The sequence below is a fragment of the Amphiura filiformis genome, chromosome 7 (assembly GCF_039555335.1).
Source record: "Amphiura filiformis chromosome 7, Afil_fr2py, whole genome shotgun sequence".
Classification (NCBI taxonomy): Eukaryota; Metazoa; Echinodermata; class Ophiuroidea; order Amphilepidida; family Amphiuridae; genus Amphiura; species Amphiura filiformis.
In genome coordinates, this window is record NC_092634.1 from 55,133,126 (window position 1) to 55,158,506 (window position 25,381).

The window sequence follows — 25,381 nt, forward strand, 5'->3', positions numbered from 1 at the left end:
TTGGCAAAGAGTATTTATGAAGTAAATCTACTGCCGAACTACAGTATTATTGAAGTAACTTGCTACGGTACTGCTGATAACACTATAACAGTGTTGATGAGGTATGGCTAAAATTGGCTATATCTGCTGCTGATATCAGAACTGATAAAGTAGCTGTCTGGTGCTGATAAGGGAATTGATGAAGTAGTAATAATGTTATCAGTATTCATGACGTAGTTTATATCCACTGCAGCTGATATGAAGTTATTTACTGCTGCTATAGGGGCCTAATGGATGGTATAGTTTTCCGGCCCTGGGTTATCACTCATTTCACTCATTGGCGTCCGTCCGGGCGTGGTTTAAACACCTTGATTTCGTGCGCTTCGCGAGAAATGAACATCAATCAACTTTGACTTCACATTATGAAAATGTTCACTCGCTGAGCACGCAGATATTCCAACTGGGCCGAAATAATACTCACTGGGCAATTTGTTTTTGCCCCCCCCCCCAACAAAAAGTCCAGTATTCCACCAACGCAGTCACTAAAAACATATGCATTTTATGCCTACTTAGGCCTATATGAATTTCAAGAGGTCATAGGTCAAAAACCGTAGGTCAAAGAAAAATATTGTGTTTGACTTTTTTTATCCAACCATCCATATCTCCATAAATTCATCTCTCCATGATGCATAAATCATTTTCCCCATAAAACTAATATAGGCCTATAGGCCTACTAGTATAGTAACTAACTAAACTAATCAAACTAATTTGGTAATAGAATCAGGAGCATTGGCGTAACCAGTGGGGGCAAGCTCCCCCCCCCCCCGGCCACAAAAAAACTGGGAAGAAGTGAAAAAATTGGGAAGGTGGAAAAGGGAAGGAGAGAAAAGAGGGAAGAGAAAGGGAAAGAAGAGAAAAAGAGAGAAGAAAGAGGGAAGAAGAAAAGGGAAAGAAGAAGAAAAAAGAGGGAAAAAGGAAGGAGAAGAGAAAGGGAATTAAGGGGAAGAGACCGGTCCCTGCACTCCGTGCATCCGCGGGTATTCATGCTTGTCGGTGAACTTTAAAAACACCCCCTTTGCATCTCATTTCGCGAAGTTTCAAATAGGGGAAAAACGCCCCTTTTTTCAGCGATTTCGCGAATTATTTGCCCTTCGACAATACCCCTATTTTCGCTAAAACGCGAACGATATTTCTAATATACCCTTTTCTGGCAGAAATACCCTTTTTTGCAATTTCGCGAACACGCGGTTTGAAAAAACACCCCTTCTTGTGTGTGTTCCCGAATTCGCGTTTCTTCATCTGAAAACACCCCTTATCTCGCGATATTTTCGACGAGCATGAATACCCGCGCGGGATGCACGGAGTGCGGGGACCGGGGGAAGAGAAAAGGGAAAGAAAGATGGAAGAAGATCTATAGGCCTACTACTTTTTTCATTGTGAAATTTGTACTCTGAAACACTGATTTTTTAGCTTCTAATATGCCAAAAACCAGGAGCTCAGGGGCTCCGCCCCTAGTGACCCCCGCGCCGGGGCTTTACCCCTGGACCGTCCGTTTAACGTTTCGCGGCAAGCCGCTCGCTATCGCTCGCACATAAATACTACAACTTTTGATCAGAAATTAAGAAATTTGTCAATCTTGAGACGAAACCCCACTCCAAGTATGTTAATTTTCCACCCGATTTTCCATTTGTAATTGCTAACCGTGTATTTTGAATGGGGCTATGATCAGCCCTGTATCTTCGCCAGCCTCGTACGTCATGTGTTGCGCTTCCTATGCCTGCTGAGACGAAAAAAGAAAAAGTTTGCGCCCTCTGTTGACAAGACAAAGCTCCATGACCTTATCAATTAGAAAGGTCAAATCTATTTTTATCCCGTACACATTTCTATTGGTAACAGCTGTGTAAGGTAAGCTTAAATCGGTAATAATTGCGCAGTGTTCCGTGGCATATATTTTGAAATCATTACTGGGGGAAGTAGTTAACATATCTGGCAATATATTGTATGTTTGTGAGGGATGCAATAACCCTCGTAACACGATTTTTTCTGCGACAGATGGAGTGACCAATTTACAAAATCATGTCATGTCCATACCAATTAAAATTGACAACAAACATTACAAATTATTGAGTTATAATTTATTTGTTTAAATATAAATCTATATCTCAGCTCAGTCATAGACCTTAAGCATCATATTTCGAGGCGCGGAAAGACACCAAATTGGTGTCGTATGACCTTTGACATTCTTTTGTGGCGAGTGACATGGTCTTTCAATTCACGCTTGGTCTTGGAGTGTCCTTGACAGGCGTGACTATGCTTCAGTGGTCATGAAAGAATTCAAAAGATAACCTCTGCCCCAATAATCCCAAGCTATTGTCTGAAACTGCACCTCGGAAAATGTACGTATGGTAAGATTTAAGAAGTTAGAACTCAGTCTCAGTCCTCAAATGATAGTCATATTATAACGACCAATTTTAGATAAAGTGACTGACTATCATTGAGGACTGAGTTCCGCAGTCTAATCTCAGCTCTGCAGCTGCATAGGTCTATACTCTGTTTGTTAAACACATGTGTTTTTCACCTGTATTAAACCTTTGTTTACAAAAACCATAATGTACGATTTCCTTCAAATTTTTAATTTGTTAAATTCATGCATTCTGATTTTAAGTGATTCTATACTCAAATGCTGAATTGATACTACAGGTAAATTAAGTAATTATTGGCCAAGCTCGAACATACCTACTGCATCCATGCAGCGTACTAAGCGTGTACATAATGTAATGCGCATGCATGCTTTCTACTGCACCGCGCAATCACGTACAGTGACAGTGTGTACACATCACATACATTTATTGTGGAGCCACTAGATAGGTATGCCAGGTGAATTCAAATTTGCCATCAAACTGCATCATTTTATATATCAAATTAAAGCCCTGGAGTAAAGAAAGCCAACACTGAAAACCTTTTTGTCATAGCACTTTCCATAACAAAGTTACATCTAGTCAAAGATTGACTTTCATCAAAAAGATTCTGCTAGCAAAATTCCCCAAAACTGCATTACAGGGGGGTTTCTAGATCTTAGTCTCATGACGATAGCAGCTTTTTTTAATGGAACTGCTATCAAAATCCCTCTGAAATTCCATGAGAAGTATGTGAAGTATAGACAACATATTTATGAAGGTTTCCTTGAGCAAGCGGTTCTTTTAAATTTCAATGTAAATTTGTATTGCGGTTTAGGCCATTTTGGCTGACTAGCAAATGTGTTAACTGAGGTTTCCTGTCATACCTACACTAGACTAGTCTATATGCCCATCAGTCTGGTCACGTCGTATGACGTGCCCAGCCAATCTAAAAACTAGCTTATAAAACGGATCATTTTGCATGACGGATTTACGCATCCTGAAACACTCTTGTACATAAATAACCAACGAAACCACAAACTCACTAACTTCAACTTACACTACTCACAAAACTAAACATATATTAAGGTCGTGCGCCATGAATTGGGGGCCAAATGCGTTACATACTAAAAAATTGAACAATTTACATGGGTTTGTACTAAAACTGATCTAATTCATAAACTGTTCATCAAAACCCTACAAAATTATATATCACTGTCAAGCTTAGAGTACCAGGAATACACACATACAAACAATTGGTCAATATACAGGGTGCCATAAATGTCATATAGGGTGGAAAAGTTAAATTTTGGTTCAAAAAGTATAAAATTTTGTTCCTCTCTTATTTACTAACGTAAATACTTTTTCTGCTAAAACCTTTTCAGACATTGTAGGCTTCCAAAAAAAGCAAACATGTAATGATGAGTTATGTTGCCTTAGGCCAAGAAAAAAAAATTGTTTGCTTGCCCTCAATTGAATTTTAACAATTGGGTTGATCGGTCTGGATTTCTTTTTTTTTTTTTTCTTCTTTTTTTTAAAATTACTAGGAAACTCTAATGTTTGTATTAATTAAGGCTCAAAATATGAAAAATCAGACAATTTTGGTGTCAAAATGAATCAACTAATATTAGAAAACAACTAAAATGTTGAACACAAGCTCTAAAATACATTTTTTTACATCTTCAGAATGCAAAATTTGAAAAGAAAAAAAAAAACTTTTTCAGGAATTTCCAAAAATAGGGTCGGTATTCTTTTGTACAGTAAATAGAAAAAAACACCTTTTTCTGATTTCCAAAATTAGGGTCGGTCGGTTGAGGGCAAGCAAACATCTTTTTTTTTTTGGCCTTACTGAGATACAGGGTGTTCAAAAGTCGTACATAATTTTTTTGATTTTTATAACCTTATCAATCAAAACTTTTTTCCTCCAGGCCCTGTACACAAAACCAGTGGCATATTTGAATTCCTCATCAAATTTCCATCAAGAAAATGCTAACTTTCACAGCAGTAGGGAAACTCCTTCAAGAAATATGATAGTCAGAACATTTCGGAGCATAAATAAATACCTAGTACAGTAACATATAGGAAACGTCTAGAACCCAATGACACAGAATGCAGCACACTTGCAACAAATTAATTTTACTTGGAGTAAATCTAGTCACACTTCAAACTAGACAGAAATACCAAAACAATGGTACATAATCCATCCCAATACCTTGCTGGATTATGAAGTTACAGTAAAAAATATATTTGAGAGTCACCAAAAAACAATATTCCCTATACTTTAACACATGCCTCAGCCGTAGGCTCCTCATCCGTAGGCTCCACCACCCCTGACTTAACATCCTTTGATTGGCAATATCTCACTTTAGTACAAATAGTATGAAAGTTTTACCTTCCACAATTTTAGCCTGATAAATTAGCAAGAAAATAAGACTAAAACCAGTTCAGTACCCCTATCCATTCTTGAGATCTGTGACAAAATGTTTGGGAAAAAAATTAAAAAATGTAACACCGCCACCTTTTCCTATACCCCAATTCATGGCGCATGACCTTAATTATCCGATCCTTCAGAATAACTTGCATACGTATATATATTGGAAATTTCATGGAATCCCGTTGCTGAGAATCACAAATTTCACAAAGAAACATCAGATACACATGTACGGTTCATAAATCACAGGTGTGCGTGACTCTGAAGCTAGAATGTATACCATTCGATTGCATTATGCAGGGGTGTGAAATCTCCAGCTGATTTCCTCTTTTTTGGAAATTTCTTTGAGGCAAAATTTCAGTTTTTTCTTTCATTTTCGGCCCATTTTGAGCATATTTCAGTGCTTTTCCTCTTTTTTCCTCTTTTTTGAACAAAGTTCCTCTTTTTTCAATAGAGGTCACCCACACCCCTGATTATGACACTAGGACGTGACGTTGGCAAAATTCCGACGTGCGCAACAACCCGTTTTGTGATTTGTTGCATCAATCATTTTTCCCACTCGTAAGCCAATCAATGAACGCGACGATCCGACCACGAAAAAGCGAAGTACGTCTCTCCTGATTGGTTTTAAAAATTACTTGGACAATTGCTAAGCCAGCCAGCGTGCTCGATTCTTAACAACCATGTGGAGTTGATTTCCCGGTGGTGATTCAGCGATCTTGATCTTGATCTGGCTAACACTCCTCCTGGAGTCAGACGGTCAGGGAATGTGCGTGCGGAGTGCTTAAGTTAGTCTTGATGTTGTTCTTCGATGTGGTGGGCAACAGCTTCTTTAAACTGTGGTATTTTTTCTATTTGAGTTATTTGTTCAGGTAGATTGTCCCAGTTGAGAATTTCAAGCAATCTTTGCTGAGTGGTAATTGTTGTGTAAGCGTTGCAGTGGAGATGCCGTGATTGATGTTGGACAGGCTGTAGTAGTGTTCCAGGTGGAAGGAATAAGTGGCTTAGGTGAGATTGCTGCAGGATGGTTAATCTGTGAGAGGTTCTTCTTTTCTCCAGCGAGTCCCATTCAATTGGTTTTCAACATATTAGTAACTATTCCAGGGGTGCGAGATGAATAGTCATTGAAGACAAAGCGAGCGGCTCTTTTCTGTATCATTTCAAGAAAAAAAATTTCAATCTGGTTTATAGAATCTTTGGTGTGAGGATCCCATGCAGCCGATGAATATTCTAGAAGTAGTCTAACGAGGGATCTGTAAGCAGCTTCCTTGGTGGATTTAGGACATGAATAAAAAGCCAGTGTCCGGTTTGCCTTAGCAGATATCTGTTTAATATGTTTTTTCTAATTGAGCTTGTTGGTAATGAAGACATGTACATCGAACAACTGAATACATGCACAACGTGTGGACCAATATATTTTTGTAAACATTTTAGGCCTATAACAAAATGTATATTTTCAGTACAATTGTACAACTATCGTTTCTACCCTATGACCTATTAAAGTTACCTGTTATCAAAGTGTCCGCAAAAAAACTGGTCATCGCATAAGTATCTTTGATGCTGAAAACTAACAATATTCACACAGGGACAGGCCGAAAACCTTACCTCGTTCGTAAAATCCAGCCCATGCATGTCATAAATAATTCATTATTTTATTGTGTAAATGTCAATGATTGTGTCCATGTATTGTTATTGCACTTGCGAGAGCTAGTCCTTCAAGAATGACTCTCGGCTTGAGAAGTTTAAAACTACATGTATACTACTTCTACTACTAGTATTGAGGCAACGGCCTTCGGCCTCGCTACTTTACTGGCGGGTCACATGCTTTACTGGCGGGTCACATGGGGGTCACATTAATTAATACCGTAAAAGGCGTTCATTGATTGGCTTACGATTGCAATGAATGGTTTTTGTAACCAATCACAAAACGGGTTATATGGCGCCCATCTGAAATTTTGCACACGTCCATGATGACGTCATGCCACGAGGTGCCGGAGGTGGTATAAAGTCAGTTTCACACCTGTGATTGATGAAGCACATCATAAAATCTCTGAGCACATCCACAGCGCATTTGACAGATAAAAATTCTGAGCAACAGGATTCCATGAAATTGACGATTATGTAAGTTATTCTGCAGGATCGGTAATAATTAACAGCTGGTCTGCTTTATTTGAAGTGCATATTGAAGTTTGTAAGTTTGTGACTTCGTATGTTATGTGCAATTGATAATATTATAGGAAGCTTAAATTGGCAGGCTGTCATGCAATTTATCCGTCGCTTCCGAAAATATATTGACGTTCTGGCACCGCAAGTGTGACATGACCTCGCTGGACATAATGAAGACACCTAAGTAGGGGTGGCCACCCGTTTCATTTAAAACAGAGTCACCCAGCGATCAGGTATTAATTCAGCTGTACACGGAGACAATCACTGACACTACAACAATGGATATAGTGACTTGTTTATGACATGCATCAGGTGGATTTTACGATCGAGGTAAGGTTTCAGCCTGTTCCAGCGTGAATATTCTCATTTTTCTTCATCAAAGATGCTAGCGATGACTAGTTTTTTGCAGACATTTTCATAACAGGAAACTTTCAAAAGTCACTGGGTAGAAATGATAGCTGTACAATTGTCCAAAATATACATCTTGATATAAGGTCTAAAATTATGTGCACAAAATTTCTTGTCCATACATTGCCAAAGGCTTGGGATGTAATACGCATATGGAGCCACTAGCGTTCTGAGTGTTATGGTTGAGCTTAACTGCATGCTTAAATGTCCAAAATAACCAGTGGGGTTTCTTTCACTTCACCTTTTAAAATATTTCAGCTTATGAACAGAAACCCTGCCCGACAATTGAATACATGAATACAAAAGCCACCTAAGTCCATGCGAAGTTATTTTGAGAGAAAAACCTGTGTATCATTTTAATTCCTTCAGTTAGATTTACCTGGTCAATATGGTAAGTTTTACGTGCAAATGAGTGGATTAACCTGTATTAGGTATGACGATTAGCATTTCAGGGACTTCATTGGGGTTCATTTTAAATTTTGGACTTAGGTGGTTTTTTGAATCATATACAAAGACAACAATGTTAGAATGAGATTACCACTAGTAAGATAATACAAAATAAAGCACACAGGTATGTATAATGTTGATAAGCATTCTGCCATGTAATATAAACAACACACTTTCCTTTATTAAACCCATTTTTTGTTCAAAAGTCATTCTCTAGCAATGAATGTGTTACAAGTGGACTTTTATACATACTGGATTTCAATCCATGTGTTACAAGACTCAAATCATGGAATTGGGTGATTCTTTCATACATGCTTATTTTCACATGCCCAATAGACACAGAGAATGAATTTGAGTTGTTCTTTCATGCATATGACAGGCCTATGTATAGCAACAATTTCCCATGCTTAACTCAATTTGGCCAAAGTATGGACTTAGGTGGCTTTTGTATTCATATATTCAATTGTTACTACAGGTGAATTAGGTTTTCCAGCATTGATGTGATCAGTGTTTTCAATCTAACATTGACAACATTGAAATCATCAAATTGTCAATGTTTTTGACATGAAGGGAATTCAATAGTACTTTCCTAACATTTTAGTATACATTTTCTTGATTAATAAAAGCTAAAGGGAACAAAATTACAACCAAATCAGTGAAATCACAGTATACAGCATGTACATTTTGTACAAGCACGGTATGCCATTGTTACAAGTGACTGATGGACGATTGGTATGATTTTAAAGCTTGTAAGTAAAGATTGAAAAGTGTTTTACAAAAATGGAAAAAAATGTTTTACTTTTTACATGAATATTTACTATGTATGGTGTTCACTACCCATATCTTCGGACGACCTATCTATGACCGCCACCTCAATTTTTAAGATTTAAATGTTTAATTGAATTTAAAGTCACTGCTCGGCCATTGCACTAACAGCTGGTTATACCAGCTATATTTAATTACAATGATTTTACACATGCTGTTTGGTATTCCAGATCCATTGAGGTATAGAATCTACATACATCTACAGTTGATGACAAAACGTGGTGGCTAGGAGGTAACAGCATGTTGGTAACACGCTAAGTTAATAGACTATTCTGTAGTCTGTGACGTGGGTTTTCCCACATGTATCAAGACGGGGATTATTGATTGCAATCATGGAAGAAATTCTTGGTGAGATTTCAAAAGAGGCGTCTGGCGCACCAAGATTGAGACACGTGAAAGAGATTTCCACACAGGCACAAGGTAGGTTTAGCTTTGATTTACTTCAAAAATATAATTGTAATTTAAGAAAAGTCGTTAGATTTTGTGTGTGTTAATTTGATGGAGTTGAGGGAGCAATTTCCGAATAAGTTGCAATTCTACTAGTCTTATTACAAGACTGCCCTACCCCAACCCTAAACCCTATTCCTAAACTCTGTAAACGAGGACTAGACTCAAGTCTAGCAAGTTGCAACCTATTCTGCAATTGTACCAAGTTGAGTGCTTCGTGTAAATAAATGTCCCCTCCAAAAAATTGACAAAAATGCAAACATTACCATCCTGTAATATCATGTGAGTAAGCTTAAAACTGGCATCAGTCAGTCAGTCTTGTCAGGGACGATCGCTAAATTGCATGGACAAAACCTCGCACTTCCATCCATTCCATTGCCTAATTATGGTAGAATTTTTACCAGATTCTTGCTTGATAATGCACTTACGGGTGTAATTTTGATGTATTTACCACGAAAATGATATTTTCCATGGGCGTCGCCATAATACTATATTAGTATAGCCGTAAATCCCTCCTTTCTACCGGAGCCCCATCGGGAAATTTAACCCGATTTTAAAGTTTTTTTCACTGACAATTCACCTTCAATAAACGCCCCCCTTTTGGAAAAAATGCAATGCCCCGAGGCGTTTATAACAAACAAACAATACGGTATCCATATTTAATCAATATACAATGCTTGCATTTTTTTTATGTAGAAATCTTGATAGCACAGAAGGATGCGCCTACATTAATAGCATTTGAGTTGAGAGACAAGTGTCTACATCCCCTGAGACTGGCATTGGAGTCTAAGAGCACTAAACTCTCTGGACATGCACTGGCTGGGCTAAAGGTAAGAAATGCCTGCATCCACTGAGACTGGTGTTGGAGTCTAAGAGCACTAAACTCTCTGGACATGCACTGGCTGGGCTAAAGGTAAGAAATGCCTGGCTTTGCCTGCATCCACTGAGACTGGTGTTGGAGTCTAAGAGCACTAAACTCTCTGGACATGCACTGGCTGGGCTAAAGGTAAGAAATGCCTGCATCCACTGAGACTGGTGTTGGAGTCTAAGAGCACTAAACTCTCAGGACATGCACTGGCTGGGCTAAAGGTAAGAAATGTCTGCATCCACTGAGACTGGTGTTGGAGTCTAAGAGTACTAAACTCTCAGGATATTCACTGGCTGGGCTAAAGGTAAGAAATATCTACATCCACTGAGACTGGCACTGGAGTCTAAGAGTACTAAACTCTCAGGACATGCACTGGCTGGGCTAAAGATAAGAAATGTCTGCAATCTCTGCATCCACTGAGACTGGCATTGGAGTCTAAGAGCACTAAACGCTCAGGACATGCACTGGCTGGGCTAAAGGTAAGAAATGCCTACATCCACTGAGACTGGCATTGGAGTCTAAGAGCACTAAACGCTCAGGACATGCACTGGCTGGGCTAAAGGTAAGAAATGCCTACATCCACTGAGACTGGTGTTGGAGTCTAAGAGCACAAAACTCTCAGGACATGCACTGGCTGGGCTAAAGGTAAGAAATGCCTCCATCCACTGAGACTGGCATTGGAGTCTAACATTTCTAAACACTCAGGACATGCACTGGCATGGCTACAGGTTAGAAACAAATGCCTATACATAACTTGTCATAAGGACATAGTGGTCAAGGGTTTGACTGCTATCATAACCACAAGGTACTTTGAGGTTATGGTTTGAATCTCTGTGCACGTGGACAATGTGCTTAACCTCACTTATCTCACTCTACCCAGGTGGAATGGGGAGCTGTTTTCTTTGGATTATTACAGTTTAAGTGGTGAGAGTATCTGTGTTATGTTTGCGCACTTGGTGGTGTGAAATGTTTCAAGTTGCACCGTTGGTCACTAGCACTGTGGATATGTGCTCAAGTGGTCTTTACAATTGTCCACCCTGTATGGCTAGCTGCTGAATCCAATCTTGATAATAATATAATGGGTATTATATACCTCATATATAGATTCCTGTCATCTGATTGGTTAAAAGTGCAGTCATTGAATTAGCTATGCCCTCATTTTTAAGAATTACGTAAAAACTGAACTATTTCCTGGGCAATAGTCTTTTAAAAAGACTATACCCCGGGCATAGTCATTTTAACATCATCAGCGTGCGTCCCGATCAAACTCTATGTGCGCGATGGCGTGTTCGCATTACGCACGCGGCGCCAACGCGCTGCCTGCCAGTTGCGGTGACGCGATCGGTTCATAACAAAAAACTTTCTTTGTAAATTTTACCATGGCCTATGAACAATAAAATAGGCCTTTTAACCAATCAGATGACAAAAAATCTATATTAATGAGGTATATGAAACAAATATTGACTGCTTTATTCGGGGCATGGTTAACATTATAGGCCCGCAGTGATCTCAAAACCATGCTATGACCCTCGGCTGTGCCTGGTGTCATAGCATGGTTTTGAGATCACTGCGGGCCTATAATGTTAACCATGACCCGAATAAAGCAGTCAAAATTTGTATAATATGATTTGGCAGGTGTCTTATGATCACAAAGATGGAATTCAGTATTTATGATATTTGATAGGGAGGGAAATCAAAGAGGTTACACCATAATACTTTCCAGGTGTGGGAGTGAGGTGGTAAAGAGAATTTCAAGAGGACACAGATCTGAAAATACGTCTTAAAATTTAGCAGTATTCAATTGATTTGTGTTTTGAATTGGTGGGTGCAATGGAGAAACCCCAAATTTGGTGCCAAATGCCCCCAATGCATGCATTGCCATAAATCTATGAACAGACATGTTTATTTTTTTTATCTGTTTGCCATTTCGCAGACGTTGATATCCGACAGCAGATTTCAGGGTGATCCAATGCAGGAAAATGAAGAGCAAAGACTACCATTTCAAGTTCTGCAAGCATTAGCTATCACTCCTACTCTCCATGAAGATCTACAGGTTGAAATTATGAAGGTAATGTTTCCATACATGTAGATACATTTGTTGGTCACTAGGGCCGGCATCGACATGCCTTATGTCAACATAATGTCGACATCAGCACCTATCACGACATGTCGACATCTTTACCACAATCCAAACAAAAAATTAACATTATAAGCTTACTGAAAAACAACATTGAAAATATGTACTGAACATGGCCACTAGTATACGAATATATCGACATGTCGACATTAAAAAATTGTGCCAACGCCGCCCTATTGGTCACCAGGGTGGTCAAATGTACTGCTCTCTCTGGGTTTCTCCCTGAACGGTCATGAATTCTGTCCAAAATAGAGTCATGAATTTGATTGAGATGTTCCCATTATCAGCCCTCATGAAAGCCAGACTGACACCCTCATACCGACATAATAATAGGCTATTTTTGAGTCGGAATTACCTCTAGGATCTACAAATGTAGGGAACCGATTCTCCGTAATTATGTCCAATTATGCGCAGAGAAGTTGAACTCTATGTGGGTGGAAACCACAGTCGTCATATATGTATTTTTTTGTCCAGCATTTTTAGATCATCTTTTTTCAGTCATTAACAAGCATGAAACAATTCAGGTTCAGGTAGTTTAGTTTATAATGCATATTTTCAGAGATTCCTTGAGTGCTATCTTGAGTGCTATAATCAGGGCATAATTTAGTGTCAGAATTTTGCATAGAAAAATTGTGACAAAGTTTTATCTGTATAACAATAATTATGTATAGTAATGACATACATATATGTTTAAAAATGTGATTGCATAGCAATTTGGCTAAAATTGTGTAGTAAAATGGGATGCGATACCGATTATGTTATGCCCTGGCTATAATCCTTTTACTTGCTGTAATATGTCCAGTGGTGTTCCGAAACCACAACAGCATTCTGTTTCAGTACATCCACTTACTGTGTGTTAGAGTTGGACTGTCTGCCACAGGTAAGCTATAAAGGATTATAAACACAGCCAAATTAACCCCATGAAAACTACATGCCAATTGGACAAAAAGAAGTTTTCATTATCAATTGGACCAATCAGTAACATTGTTAAAATAATTTCACCACACATTGGGGTGAATTATTTGCAAAGCTCCATTCTGATTGGTGATTTAAGTGAAGATATCATATAATTGACCAATCAGTGGCAATGTTAGATCAGCAGGTAGTGCTCAGGGGGTTAAAAAGTCACCACTAGTTCCATCCCTATTTATTCAGAGTCTGATGAGTTTATGGTAAAATAATTTATATAATAATTTTCTATACACTTTCCTTCGAAGGTTGATACCAAATTTGATATCAAAAGTTTAATCAATCGTGAGCATAGGAACCGTTGTTTGGAAATTTGTGCAATTGTAAAAATGACATAGCAGTTGTATCACGCGGCGGAGCTAGCGTGAGTGCCAGGAATTATGTCGCCTGAATTACGTCGGCAGGTTAATCTATTATAAAGCGTGACTGTTTGTGACTGCGGGAATTTTCAATGTGGTACAAGATGTCGGGGTGTGTGTAGCTGTTTTCAGTTTACCCATGCATGTCAAAATGCAAATCAATACCCCGCTCTTTTAATTGTGCGCACGCAAGTGTAAAATGATTCCTGTACGGGTTGCTTTGGGCCACATAATAAGTTGATACCATGCATTGGCTTTTGCGTGGTCAATGCGCAATTTGATGGGCAGCCAGTGAAGCCCGATGAGGATTGGTCTAATATGCTCATCATCATGCTTTCTTTTTTTTCAGCTCCTGTTGACAGTAACCTGTTCTGCATCCTGTCCTGTGACGGCATTATCCATCATCAGAGTGGCAGAGGTAAGCCTCTTACTTACACTATAAATGGGCTAAAATAGTCTCATACAATGGCAAAGTTCAATATTCACCATAGCTACAATTATAGCTCAGAATTGACCTCAGGTGGTAGAGTTTGAGTTTTAGTACCCAGAATATTCAAAGGTCATCTCATCGATGTACAACCATATTGTGGTTGAAGTCATTTGTCCTGGAGGATGAGCATGAATGCGAATCCAGTGTTAATGATAACTTTATAAGTAAATCTTTTCATGATGGAGAGGTTTATGTTGACAGCATCATACTTTTATTTTGGCTGTTGCATATATACGGTTGTAAAAGTGCTGTGGAATTTGGAAGATATCAGGAGATCAATTGGGAGATTTTAGATCATTTCAAAGCATCACCAAAGTCACATGGTTTAGGAATGTTATCTGTATTCCATGTGACTTGGTCTTGGGGATGATTTGAAATGACCTCCACTTGAGATAATTATAAGTCTGGTATTTATTCCTAGCTATTTTGTAAAAAGTGACGCATGTAGCAGCCGACAAGTGCGTCCTTTTGATATGGTTGTACACATGTTTTGTTTGGATTTTATAAGCCAAAATGTGTCAAAAGTGGGTCAACCCTCAACCTTCCAATTACAGACTACTACAGACTATGTATCAACAGTCAAAGTCGCAGTGCTTTGTATGCTGTGAATTCTCGCATATTCATGAGGGCCAAAGTTCGTTCGTGCATGTCTAACAATCTTGCCAGCATTTCATGCCTTCATGCGTGTCAGTAAAATTATTGCGGTATGTGCGTAGCAGTTTCGTCTGCCGCAATTTGTGGAACGATTGGCCCTCATTATCGAGTGATGCTGAGACTTCAACTGTTTGTGATTTATCTGTAGTAGTCTGTTGTTACAATACACACTTTTGGCTCTTGTATCAAAAGGAAATGAAGCACCAGATTAGCTGGGATAAGTTCTGCTTCAGTATTCTAGTATTGAGGGAGGTTGTTTGGGCATATGCATTACTAACCTCCCCCCCTGTGGTAGGTAGTAAGGGGCAAGATCAGACCATCTTCCTTTAAGGGGAGTGTGCACTCTCAGAAATTTACATTAATTAAATGTGCTGTAACTTTTTAATTATTCATGCAAGATTTAAGTATACATTTATGCAAAGAAAATTAGTCATGGAATACATGTATAAATTGAAGCACTTGGTGTAAAAACAAAATATTTTGGAGAAAATCACAAAAAAAAAAAGAAACTTTTTGCCTTAAAATATTTGTAAAATACTATTTTAAAGTCTAGCACCCTAGCACGAACATATGGACTACCCAAGAACTTTCCTTGGTATTCTGCCGATGCATTAAGCTCATGCCATTTTATTTTGGGCCCAAAAAAGGAAGATTTGTCTCTCAAATTTGCATGCATAAGTATGTGAAAGCCATATACGCTGGGCCTTTTTTACAGGCTTTTTTTGTTTGTTTAAAAAAAAAAAAAAAAAGTGGCCGTGTAACAAAAAAACAACAAGACAAAGTGGGCAAAAAATATTTAAAAAAAAAATTTAAAAAAATTGATAAAAATTGAATCCCTATTTAGCATGTAGCTTTTCAATAAAAAAAAAAGGGCCTAGCACATAGCTTATTTGCTAAATGTTTGCGAGACAAACTTTTAGTCTAAATATGGTTTACCCCACGCCATGTATGTTATAGTTACGGTTAGGACGGTTATATTCCAGAATTATTCCCTTTCATCTGGTACAGTGGAAAAGGGATTACATTCAAACTGTTATTGCCATGCAGCACATCAAACAGGGGACTTTGCAGGTGAAGTCAATTTTGAGCTCAGTATTTCTGCTTTGAAAGCATTTTGCTAGCTTTAAAATGACACCTCATTTACTAAAATGGATCAAGGCATTCATATATCAAAACATCCCAAATTCTTAATACTTTCCTTATTTTTTTCTGTCTATTTTAATCAATATCTTGAAATGCTCATACTCCCCCTTTTGATTTGCTGCATCGTAATTTAGTTGAACTGATACTGAATAATATGAAATTACAGTCAACTAAGTCTATGCACATTCTGTATAATGTTATTGTAATTTTGTATTGACGTTAAGTAAGTATATTTATTCTATTGTTTTATTGCTAGCCTATAAAAGCTATAAAGCAGTTAGTGCCAGCTGTTGATTTGCTTTATAGTAAAGCCGAGTTTTGTATTTTTCTGTTATTTTATATTGTACTAGCAATGGCATAACTCATATATGACCTGTACCATGTAATCTAATTAGTGTCTGGACAGTGGATGTTATTATTTATTTATTTTTGAGTTGATCTGGGTTGTCATACATGTGTTTTGTGTTGCAAAAGAATCTAGGTTTGTAATGTAGCTCACATATTTATTATTTTACTATAAAACTGGTTTCAGTTGTAATTTTTTTTTTCATGTTCTGCAATATTATTGTGACAATTTACGTATATTAAGAAGAGTAAGGCAATGGGAAAAAACCTGAATTCTGAATACAAAGAATGTCCATCTGATATCAAATTTTTTTTTTTTTTTGAAATTCGCAATGTAATACACATTTTATGGCAAATGATTAAAAATTGACATTTTTGATAAATTAACAGTACTCGAAGTAAACTTTATAAATTTATTGATATGTACTTAAAGTGTATGTAGCTGGGATGAAAAGCTGATGATCAATTAAAAATTGTGACCTTTCATATTGAAGATATGAATTTTGTCCTCCTCTTTTGGGGAACAAAATGTAAGTATTAAATATAAGTACATATGGATTTAGAAAGTTTACTTTGTGGACTGGTAAGTATCAAAAATTTTAATAATTTGTCATAAAATTTGTATTATATACATAATTTTTTTTTTAAATCAAAATTATTTGATATTAGAAGGACATTCCTTGTATTCAGAATTCAATTTGATATGTCTGATGTGCTCTTATGTCCCACAAAAAATACTGTCGAAACGTTCACACCAGAGCCTTTGCCAATGTGTAATTGTGATATTTAGGAATTGAAAGGCTAAAAAGGAAAAAGGAAAGGAAAAGATAGAAAGGCTCAATTCAATCGTTTGTACCATATTCATTCCATTAACCACCCAGGGCATTTAACAAAGTCATTTCGGGTGGGCGCTGCGCTTATTTTTTACATTGTTTACATAATTGCGTACATAAAAAAATGGCCCAAAACATTCATCCATCATCATCAGTGTGCCACATGTTTTAGACCATGATTCAGATTTGCATAGGCAGTTAATAATATCACAGTTAACTTGTTGTGAAGTCACTGGGTGGGCGCGTATAGAGGTATGGGTGGTTAATAGAATGAATTCGGTATTTGATAACAAAGATTTTTGTTACAGATTTTGTGACTCCAGCATTTTTAGATTCCATACTTGATAGGCAGGCCCTTAGGAAGATGTTGGGTCTTGTGTTTCTGATGGCCTTTCTGTGCTACTGTAATATTTGACTGACTACAATAAGCCAAAGAATTAAGGTACCAGTTATGTTTACCCCTGTATATCTTAAACAAAGACAAATATGTCAAAATTTAAATAAGCAGCCAATACCTGTACTGTTTTGCTCTTATTTAAGGCCTTGTTTTTTTAATTGGTTAAGAATTTAAAGAAGCGGTGATAAGGAAGAAACAAAATCAGTTTTTAACGTGCTATTCAATGGAAGCATGGTGCTAGTCCTCTTGTTCAAGAACGCTTGTGTACAAATCAATAGGGCATGCAATGGCGCAATCTGCAACTTTTTAATTTGAATCTTCCTTGGGATTTGGGGTCTTTATTTCTTAAATTCGAGTTAAAAGATGCAGCTATATTGGCTGCTGGTTCCACTTATGACATATCTGTCTTTGTTCAGGATATACAGGGGGTGAACATAACTGGTACCTTAATTCTTAGGCTTACTGTATATTATGTGAGTTTTTGCCAGTATTTCAATTTTTGCTGGTTTAAACCAGGCAGAAAATAGCATTTTGCCAGTTTTTGCTACTTTGCCAGCAAAAACAGGTTTTTGCTGGCAATAATCAAACCCTGAATTGCAACAAAGCTTTGTTATTTTAATGAGGCAAATTACCAAGGCCTTGGTCACTGGCCTACTTTCGGGCGGTAGCTTTAGTATACTATCTAGAGAGGTTGCACTTTGCTCTCAGTTGAGTCCTCCGGGCTGGGCTTCCACTCTGCGCAGACTGCAGTTAGGCTGCATGCACCAAGCCAATGTAGGAGTGTATTTAATCTTTTACTAAAGGTATTAATGTAGTGGTTTAACCAATCTTGCTGCATCTATACCTAAAAACATCCAGTTGGGCTATTTGCAGCTTCATTTGAAATTCAACCTCCCTCTGTGGAAGATTCCGGTTGAATCTCTCTCAGAGGATGTATGAAATTCAAACGGAGAAATGTTCATTCCATTTAAAATTCATACTCCCCTGGGGAAGATATTTCCAAAATCTTCCACAGGAGTAGTGTGGATTTAAAATGGAATAGCCCAATAGACCTTTTCATCAGCAGCTGATTGGATATGCAGAAATCAGATTAGAAAGATGTGGCAAAAACACCACAACCAATCACACACTGTCGACAGTGCGTTCAATGAGTACCTGGCGTGTTATATGATTGTTCACACCAATTCATGTACCGTGATTTTTCTTACTTGACACAGCGTATTGAACGCATTGTCCACATGCTTGTCAAAAGCGCATTCAAAACATAATAAATTGATTGGTTGAATATGTTGTGAAGGTCGGTGTTTTTTCATTAAAGTCCTGAAAAGTCTATACTGTTTTTCAAAGATGATTAGTTGGAAAACATTTCTGAGTATTAAAACTCAGCTCACTTAAATCAAACCAGTGACTTACGATATTGATCTAAATCCAATTAAAATCCAAGATGGCTGCCGTTTTCTTCATTTCTTTTGTCTGACTTATTGTATCCCACTTACCCTTCCCCCCGCAGTTCTGCTTATCAGTATACGGCACTAGCAAACAAGAGGTACACAGAGCCTGCCAGGTTACCTTACTCCAGATAGTCAGCATTCTGGCCCAGAATGCAACATACTATATGAACCAGGTAAATGGTGTTTATAATACAAAATGGCCGCCAAATTATAAAATGGCTGCCATTTTGTCATCTCGATATGTGTTATGTTCATATTAGTGGAATGTAGTGTGTGTAGTTTGCAACAAGAAGTGCATAGTGCCTGCCGTGTTTACCGTATACCAGATAGTCATCATTCTAGCCCATAATGCAACATTCAATATGAATCAGGTATATACAAAATGGCCGCCAAATTGTAGAGTGGTTGCTAATTTGTTATGTCTCTCTATGTTTTCTTAACTAACAGGTTTTGTATGTTGAGACCATTAAAGGAAATCTGTACCATAAACTAATCAATGGCTAATATAGTTATATACCCCTAAATTAAACATACCAGACGGTCTATATGAATTTGGAATATTCCTAACAAAGAAAAAAGCACTTTTAATCCTTCGTTATCTGCGATTCATGGAAGCCGCCATGATAGCTGCTTCTGCCACAAGCAGTAGCGTAACCTTTCACACAGACCCACGGCGAGCGTATGTTGCTATGGCATTCGCGACCCCACAGCGAAATTTGGTTTTTAGTGCTATTTTTACTTTTCGTTCTCAAAAGACATTGTTGATCATAAATATTACTTAAAATACATTTTTTTATGTTCTTCTGTAGTTTTATGGGTAAAAATTGTCGCGTTTTTTTTTTTGAACAAATGTTGAATCTGAACTTTGGTAGTATTAAACCGTGTCACCAAAGTTCACGGCCGCCGAGTGCTGGTGGCAGGGATTTCGCTGGTTTCAATATCGGGTACCGTTACAGCGTAATAAAAATACATCGGTATCAATATGGCGCCGCCATGAATTGCAAAATGACCGTTCATCGTCGTGAGGAATTAAGAATTTCTCCTTTATTTGTGCATTATATAAGCTTGGGACTTTTACTGTTTGTCGTTTTTATTATTACTGCAACTATATAGCCATTGATTAGTTTATGGTACAGATTTCCTTTAACATTCTAACTATTAAATCAAGATCTCAAGGTTTGCAATATACATGTGAAAAGAAATAAACTTTACATAGTTGCACCATTACTGGTATGGGGATTTACAAATTCGGCAAATAGTTACAGCTTTAAATGATTTTTTAAATACTTTTGTGCATTGATGAAGTACTAAAAGTCAAATTCTATTAAAGGCCTCTATCTCAAAATTAGGTATATATCACAGAATTAAACCAGAGAACCAGGACTCGACGTACCGCCATCTTGATACAGGCATGGGGCAAAAATTGGGGGTATTCGGTTTCCCTCGGAATGCGCTCGAGGCATTCGTTGTCATGCAAGCACGACATGGATGATGGGCGTATTTGAGAGGCGCACTTGATGCGACCAGCATGTGCAGTATGACAACGCTTTAGATGAGATGCAGAACTGTTTTCATTCGTCTCCTCGCACTGTCGACAAGGACCCGAATACCCCCAATTTTTCCCCATAGATGACGGCGCGATTGTACATGGCGGTATTGGGAGTCCCGGTTCTCCTTCTCTAATTCTATATATAAATTATCATATTAAGGAGTGCGATATATGCTGGGATTATGGTTCAATATACATGTACCGACAAATTATATACATGTACCGACAGCACACCAGAAACATTTTGATGGGTGAGATGATTCTCAAAAGACAAGGCCTGATTTTACGTTAATAATAATGAGTGATTGTGATTTATATGTAGTGATGTCAAGTGCTAGTCACGCAGCATGCAAGTGATGCATCATTTTCCAGTTGTAGTGTTTTAGTATTCTGACCGTATTATTTTTTTTAAAGCTCACATACTGATGCTATTGTTTTCCTTTCTACCAGTTAAGGCAATGCTAAATAAACTTTTTTTTTGCCTTTGTCTACAGTATTTACTATATAGGCCTAGTAACTGTTTCATTATTTCCTTCTCATTGTTATTTAATTGTTTTTAGGGAGCGGTCATTATTTATGCAGAGGGAATCCGGATTTTAGATGGAATGCACAAGTTTTTGTGAACAAAAGGGGGGAAATCTAAATTTTTTTTGCTAGGAAAGAGCGGGGAATGTGACATTTTAATGGAGAAATTTCATAAAATAAGGTAAATGTGGAATTTCTGAACGGAAGTGAAGGGTGAAACACATTTTTTTGTCGGAAAAAATTGAAATCCCCCATTCCCTCCGGTGTAAATAGTAACCTGTCCCTAACTAATATCATTCTGCACGTTGTGATGTATACTGAGATGCTAACATACTTATTACTTATTTTTTAACATACCGTAAAAATTACCTAATGGCGCACTTGGGCTCCTTTGCCTAAGGGTAAATTTTATGTACAAATGGAGAGTGCCCTCCTCTGAAAATCCCAACAAGACTTGGGGTCCATACCCATTTTGGCTGGTTGGATTTTACAGGAGAGCACTTTTCGTTTGTGCCTAAAATTCCGGTTATGTTAAGGGAGCCCATGTGTAACATTAGACAAATCTTGACGGTGTTGCCATAATTCAGCATCAAAGCCTCGAAATGTTACTTGTTAGTACTGCTTTTACAATGAACATCTAATGAGGGCATTGACATAGTGTATAAGAAGTTGGAAGTATACGTTCCTCATATTGTAAAGAGCTGTGTTTATTTAATATTGGGCAGTAACTGAGTGCTTATCTGGCAGAAATTAAAGCCAGCTATGGCAAATTAACCTCAATACAATATCGTCCTTGGGCAGAAAAAAACCTATGTGTCATTGGCCCCTGAACATGTTTAAAGCAAAACCTCCTATGTAACCGCTTGGCTGTTTTGTTTAAACATGTTCAAGGAAGTACATGGGGGTCTTTCCTGCCCAATGACAATATATTTTATAACATATTTTATATTTCATGTATGTTAGTGCCACCATAATACCATAACTTAATGTAGATCATTCACTACCATTAGAACTAGTTTTACTAAACCATGCAACCCTGATACGTACTAATTAACATTTTCATAAATTTCATTGTCAAGATTTTCTGCTTTATCAAGATTTTTAATGTGATATGTAAGCAAATATAATTGGTCAAATATATAGAAAATAATACAAACATATGTGCTGCTTTTGATATAGAGCAGGTTTTGATGGCATTGACTCAAAAATTGTGAAAATGGAGTTAATCGGCTTTGTCATCTATTAGCTTTTTTTGGTGGATATGCTCCCCCGGAATTCAGAGATGGTGGGTCTTTGGCAGCTGATCACATACCTGTAAAAGGGGGGAGGGGTCTTGAGCTGTGAACAGTCAAAATCAAGGATCTTTCTTGGCTGTTTGGTTGCATCTGATAATCTTCTGGGGAAAATCAGAAATGAACAATTTGGGAGTCTTTTAGATCTGAAATTATTAAAAACAGGGCTCTTTTAGCATTCTGTTTGGGTCAAATTTAGCAGTCTGTAGGACCTGCGCAGTCTAATACTGGGGGTCTTTCCAAGGGCGCATACCCATATGGGTATTGGTGTTAAGTGCCCATTACTTCATCTGCCTATGGAGAAAAGAAATGCAGATATTAAAATTTAACTCCTACAGTGTAGATGTGTGGAAATATTTATTTTTATTATAAAATTCTCCCAAGCAAGTGGCCATATATGCCACGTGTTGAACCAGAATTAGGGAGCATTTTAAAAGTGGTAATTTTCGCGCAAGTAATTGTTCACACTGTAAATTTTGGATGGTTTCGCATGTTGTTAAATTCACAATTGTAAGCTGCCTTACATTTACTTATAGGCTATACAAAAGGAATATATATTTGGCAGTTGTTATTTTCACTGTAGTAGTTACTTTTAAAGGCGAAAATAAATGTTGTGCAAAAATTAGCTTTAGTAAGCTGCTGCATGTGCTAGCCATACTATGAAATTACTATCTCATTGTTGTTGTTTTTTTACAAAATTGAAAGAGATAGTTTGCTACAATCACTCACTTTACCGAAGTGTAATTGTAGTAATGCTTGTTCCATATGTTGGTGATTTATGTCCAATTATTGTATCCCACAGTGCATTGCAAATTGGGTACATTTGTTCATATATTTACTGCTGCTGATGGTGTGTCATCCATATGGGGTTTGTGTATTTTGCTGCTTTGCATTTTGGTTAGAGGTAGTAATAAAGTATTTCACAAAACACATTATCCTGTGGAATATTATTCAGAAAAGCAGAAAATGTGGGAATGGGCCATTCCAGTTGAAATCCATACAACCAGGTATGGAACCCTACTCTGCCCTATGGAAAACATGGCCATAATCTCCCACATACACAAGGATGTAGTGTGGAACCATCCGAATCACCCATTTAGGTAACCCCATCTCCCTGTATGCATGGAAGTGCACTAGCCTAGTGCCACTTCCCTGCTGTATGGGAGGTTAATGTCATGTCTTCCATAGGGGGTGTTTGGATTTCAACTGGAAGAGCCCAATTAAAGGAAACTTAGAACCACAAATTTAAAAAACAAGGGAAACCGTTCAAAATTAGCCAAATGCGAAAAATTAATCTCGCAAAAATGTTCCACTTTTACAGCATCAGTTGCGGGTCACATCATTCCTGCGTCATCAATGGAGGCAATAACTCATTGACATTTCTACAGTTTGATATGTAATGGATATCCCAGGTGTTTGGGTAATTGGAAATATACGGTGTCCCAGGATCCTTTGCAGTTCTATTGGACATGTGTGAACATACGCTAGAACATTTTAGTCAATGAAGTAGAAATTAATTTCAGTGACAGTGAATGTTCCTGCTGAATTTGATTTGTGTAAAAGTGCATGTGGAGTGCATTAGTGGTAATTTTAGCAGAGTGTTTATTATCGTTGTTAGTTAGGTTGCGAATTTAACAATACCCAAATATGAACTTTTAACCATATACTGTAAAAGTTGAAATTTTCACGTTATTAATTTTTCACGTTTTCAGTGCCAATTTTGAACTGTTTCCCTTGTTTTTAAATTTGCGATTCTTAGTTTCCTTACATTGGCCTATACACAAAAGGAATATAGTCGCAAATTGTTATTTCCGCGGTAACAGCTTGGAATGCGAAAAGCGCGAAAATAAATGAAGCGCAAAAATGTCCACTTTTATAGTAATATACCAACATGTACAAATGGTTCACTTTGTCGGAAATCATAAACTCTTATACAGTATACCGTAAAAATTAGTTGATAAGCATAATGTGCCTATTAACAAGTTGCTTGGACAAGAACACATTTTCAGGGTAGTTTGTTATTTTTTTCCTTTAAAGCCATATTATAACATTTGCTGAGGAGAACGCCCTCAGAAAATTTTTAAATTCTGGTTTTTACATGATTGTAATGTACTTTAACCAATAAAGATACTCTGCAAAAATCAAGACCTTAAGGTGCTGTAGTTTTGTCAAAATCCGAGATTTTGAATAAAAGGCTGGAACCGGTGTTTTATTATTGCAATGGAAATATTAGTTGAACACGTATGCACAGTACGTACACGGCGTGTGGGATACACATACACACACACCACGAGGATCGTACCGTATTACAACCGCGGGAGGAACATGCATGGGTACTAGTAGTAAATTCCAATTTTCTATGCTTTACCTCATTTGCTCGGCTCAAAATTAAAAGGGGACATATCTGAAGCTAACATTTTATGGAAAATAAATACTAATTAATCTATTTTTACAGAAATGTTATAATATGGCTTTAAATTAACATATTACAAATGACCACTACTGAAAATCAGTTCTTGTCCAAACAACTCGTTAATAGGCACATATGCTTATTAACCAATTTTTACGATATGACAAGGAAAATATTAACTTATCCATTAATTTTGATGCACTTTTCTTTTAATTCGGATATTTCATAGTAATACCTTTACAAGTTATAAGCTTGCTTGCCTCTTTCTATGCATACTAGTTGTGCCTTTGTTTAACATACTAATAATTGTAGCTTTTCTGCTTAATTTGATTTACATATAGTCATAATGCACTTTGTAACCCAACGTATTGTTTATTTAAAATCTAAGTTATATATCTGCTACAGCAGCTGCCAGTCAACAACTCGACAAAGTCATAAATTTTTACTACCCAATCAAAATTACTGGAGTACAAATCACACAACGATATGTGTAAAGACGAAAGCTTTGGAAATTTAGTTTCAAACTGTTAACATTTAACATGGTACTAATAATAAAACGTTACAGTGAATAATTTTATCTGGACGTGGTATGAATAAAGTACCATCACTTTGATGCAGAAAATTTGGCTATATTCCAATTGAAGTCCACACTACCCCTGTGGAAGATTCTGGAAATGTCTTCCACAGGGGGAGTATGTTTTTCAATTGTAATTGGTCAGGGTTAATCATTTTGAAACCCACACTCCCCCTGTTTCATGGCTTTACCTATATTTTCAACAAATGGGGTGAGTATTTCAAATAGAAGTTATCCAAATGTCTTCTCTATTTGAAACTCATACTCCCTCTGTATAAGACTTTAG

The 25,381-nt window shown here is 37.3% G+C and overlaps 1 protein-coding gene across 1 annotated transcript in view; it reads left to right on the top strand.

Annotated features, from left to right (window-relative positions):
- The first annotated feature begins 1,821 nt into the window (after positions 1–1,821).
- LOC140157361 (brefeldin A-inhibited guanine nucleotide-exchange protein 3-like) overlaps positions 1,822–25,381 on the top strand; it is a 67,876-nt gene continuing 44,316 nt past the window's right edge. Inside the window, 6 exon segments of the mRNA XM_072180531.1 lie at positions 1,822–1,884; positions 8,823–9,072; positions 9,796–9,929; positions 11,901–12,035; positions 13,782–13,850; positions 18,805–18,918. Coding sequence (XP_072036632.1) covers positions 8,985–9,072; positions 9,796–9,929; positions 11,901–12,035; positions 13,782–13,850; positions 18,805–18,918 — 540 coding nt within the window. The 5' untranslated portion in view covers positions 1,822–1,884; positions 8,823–8,984.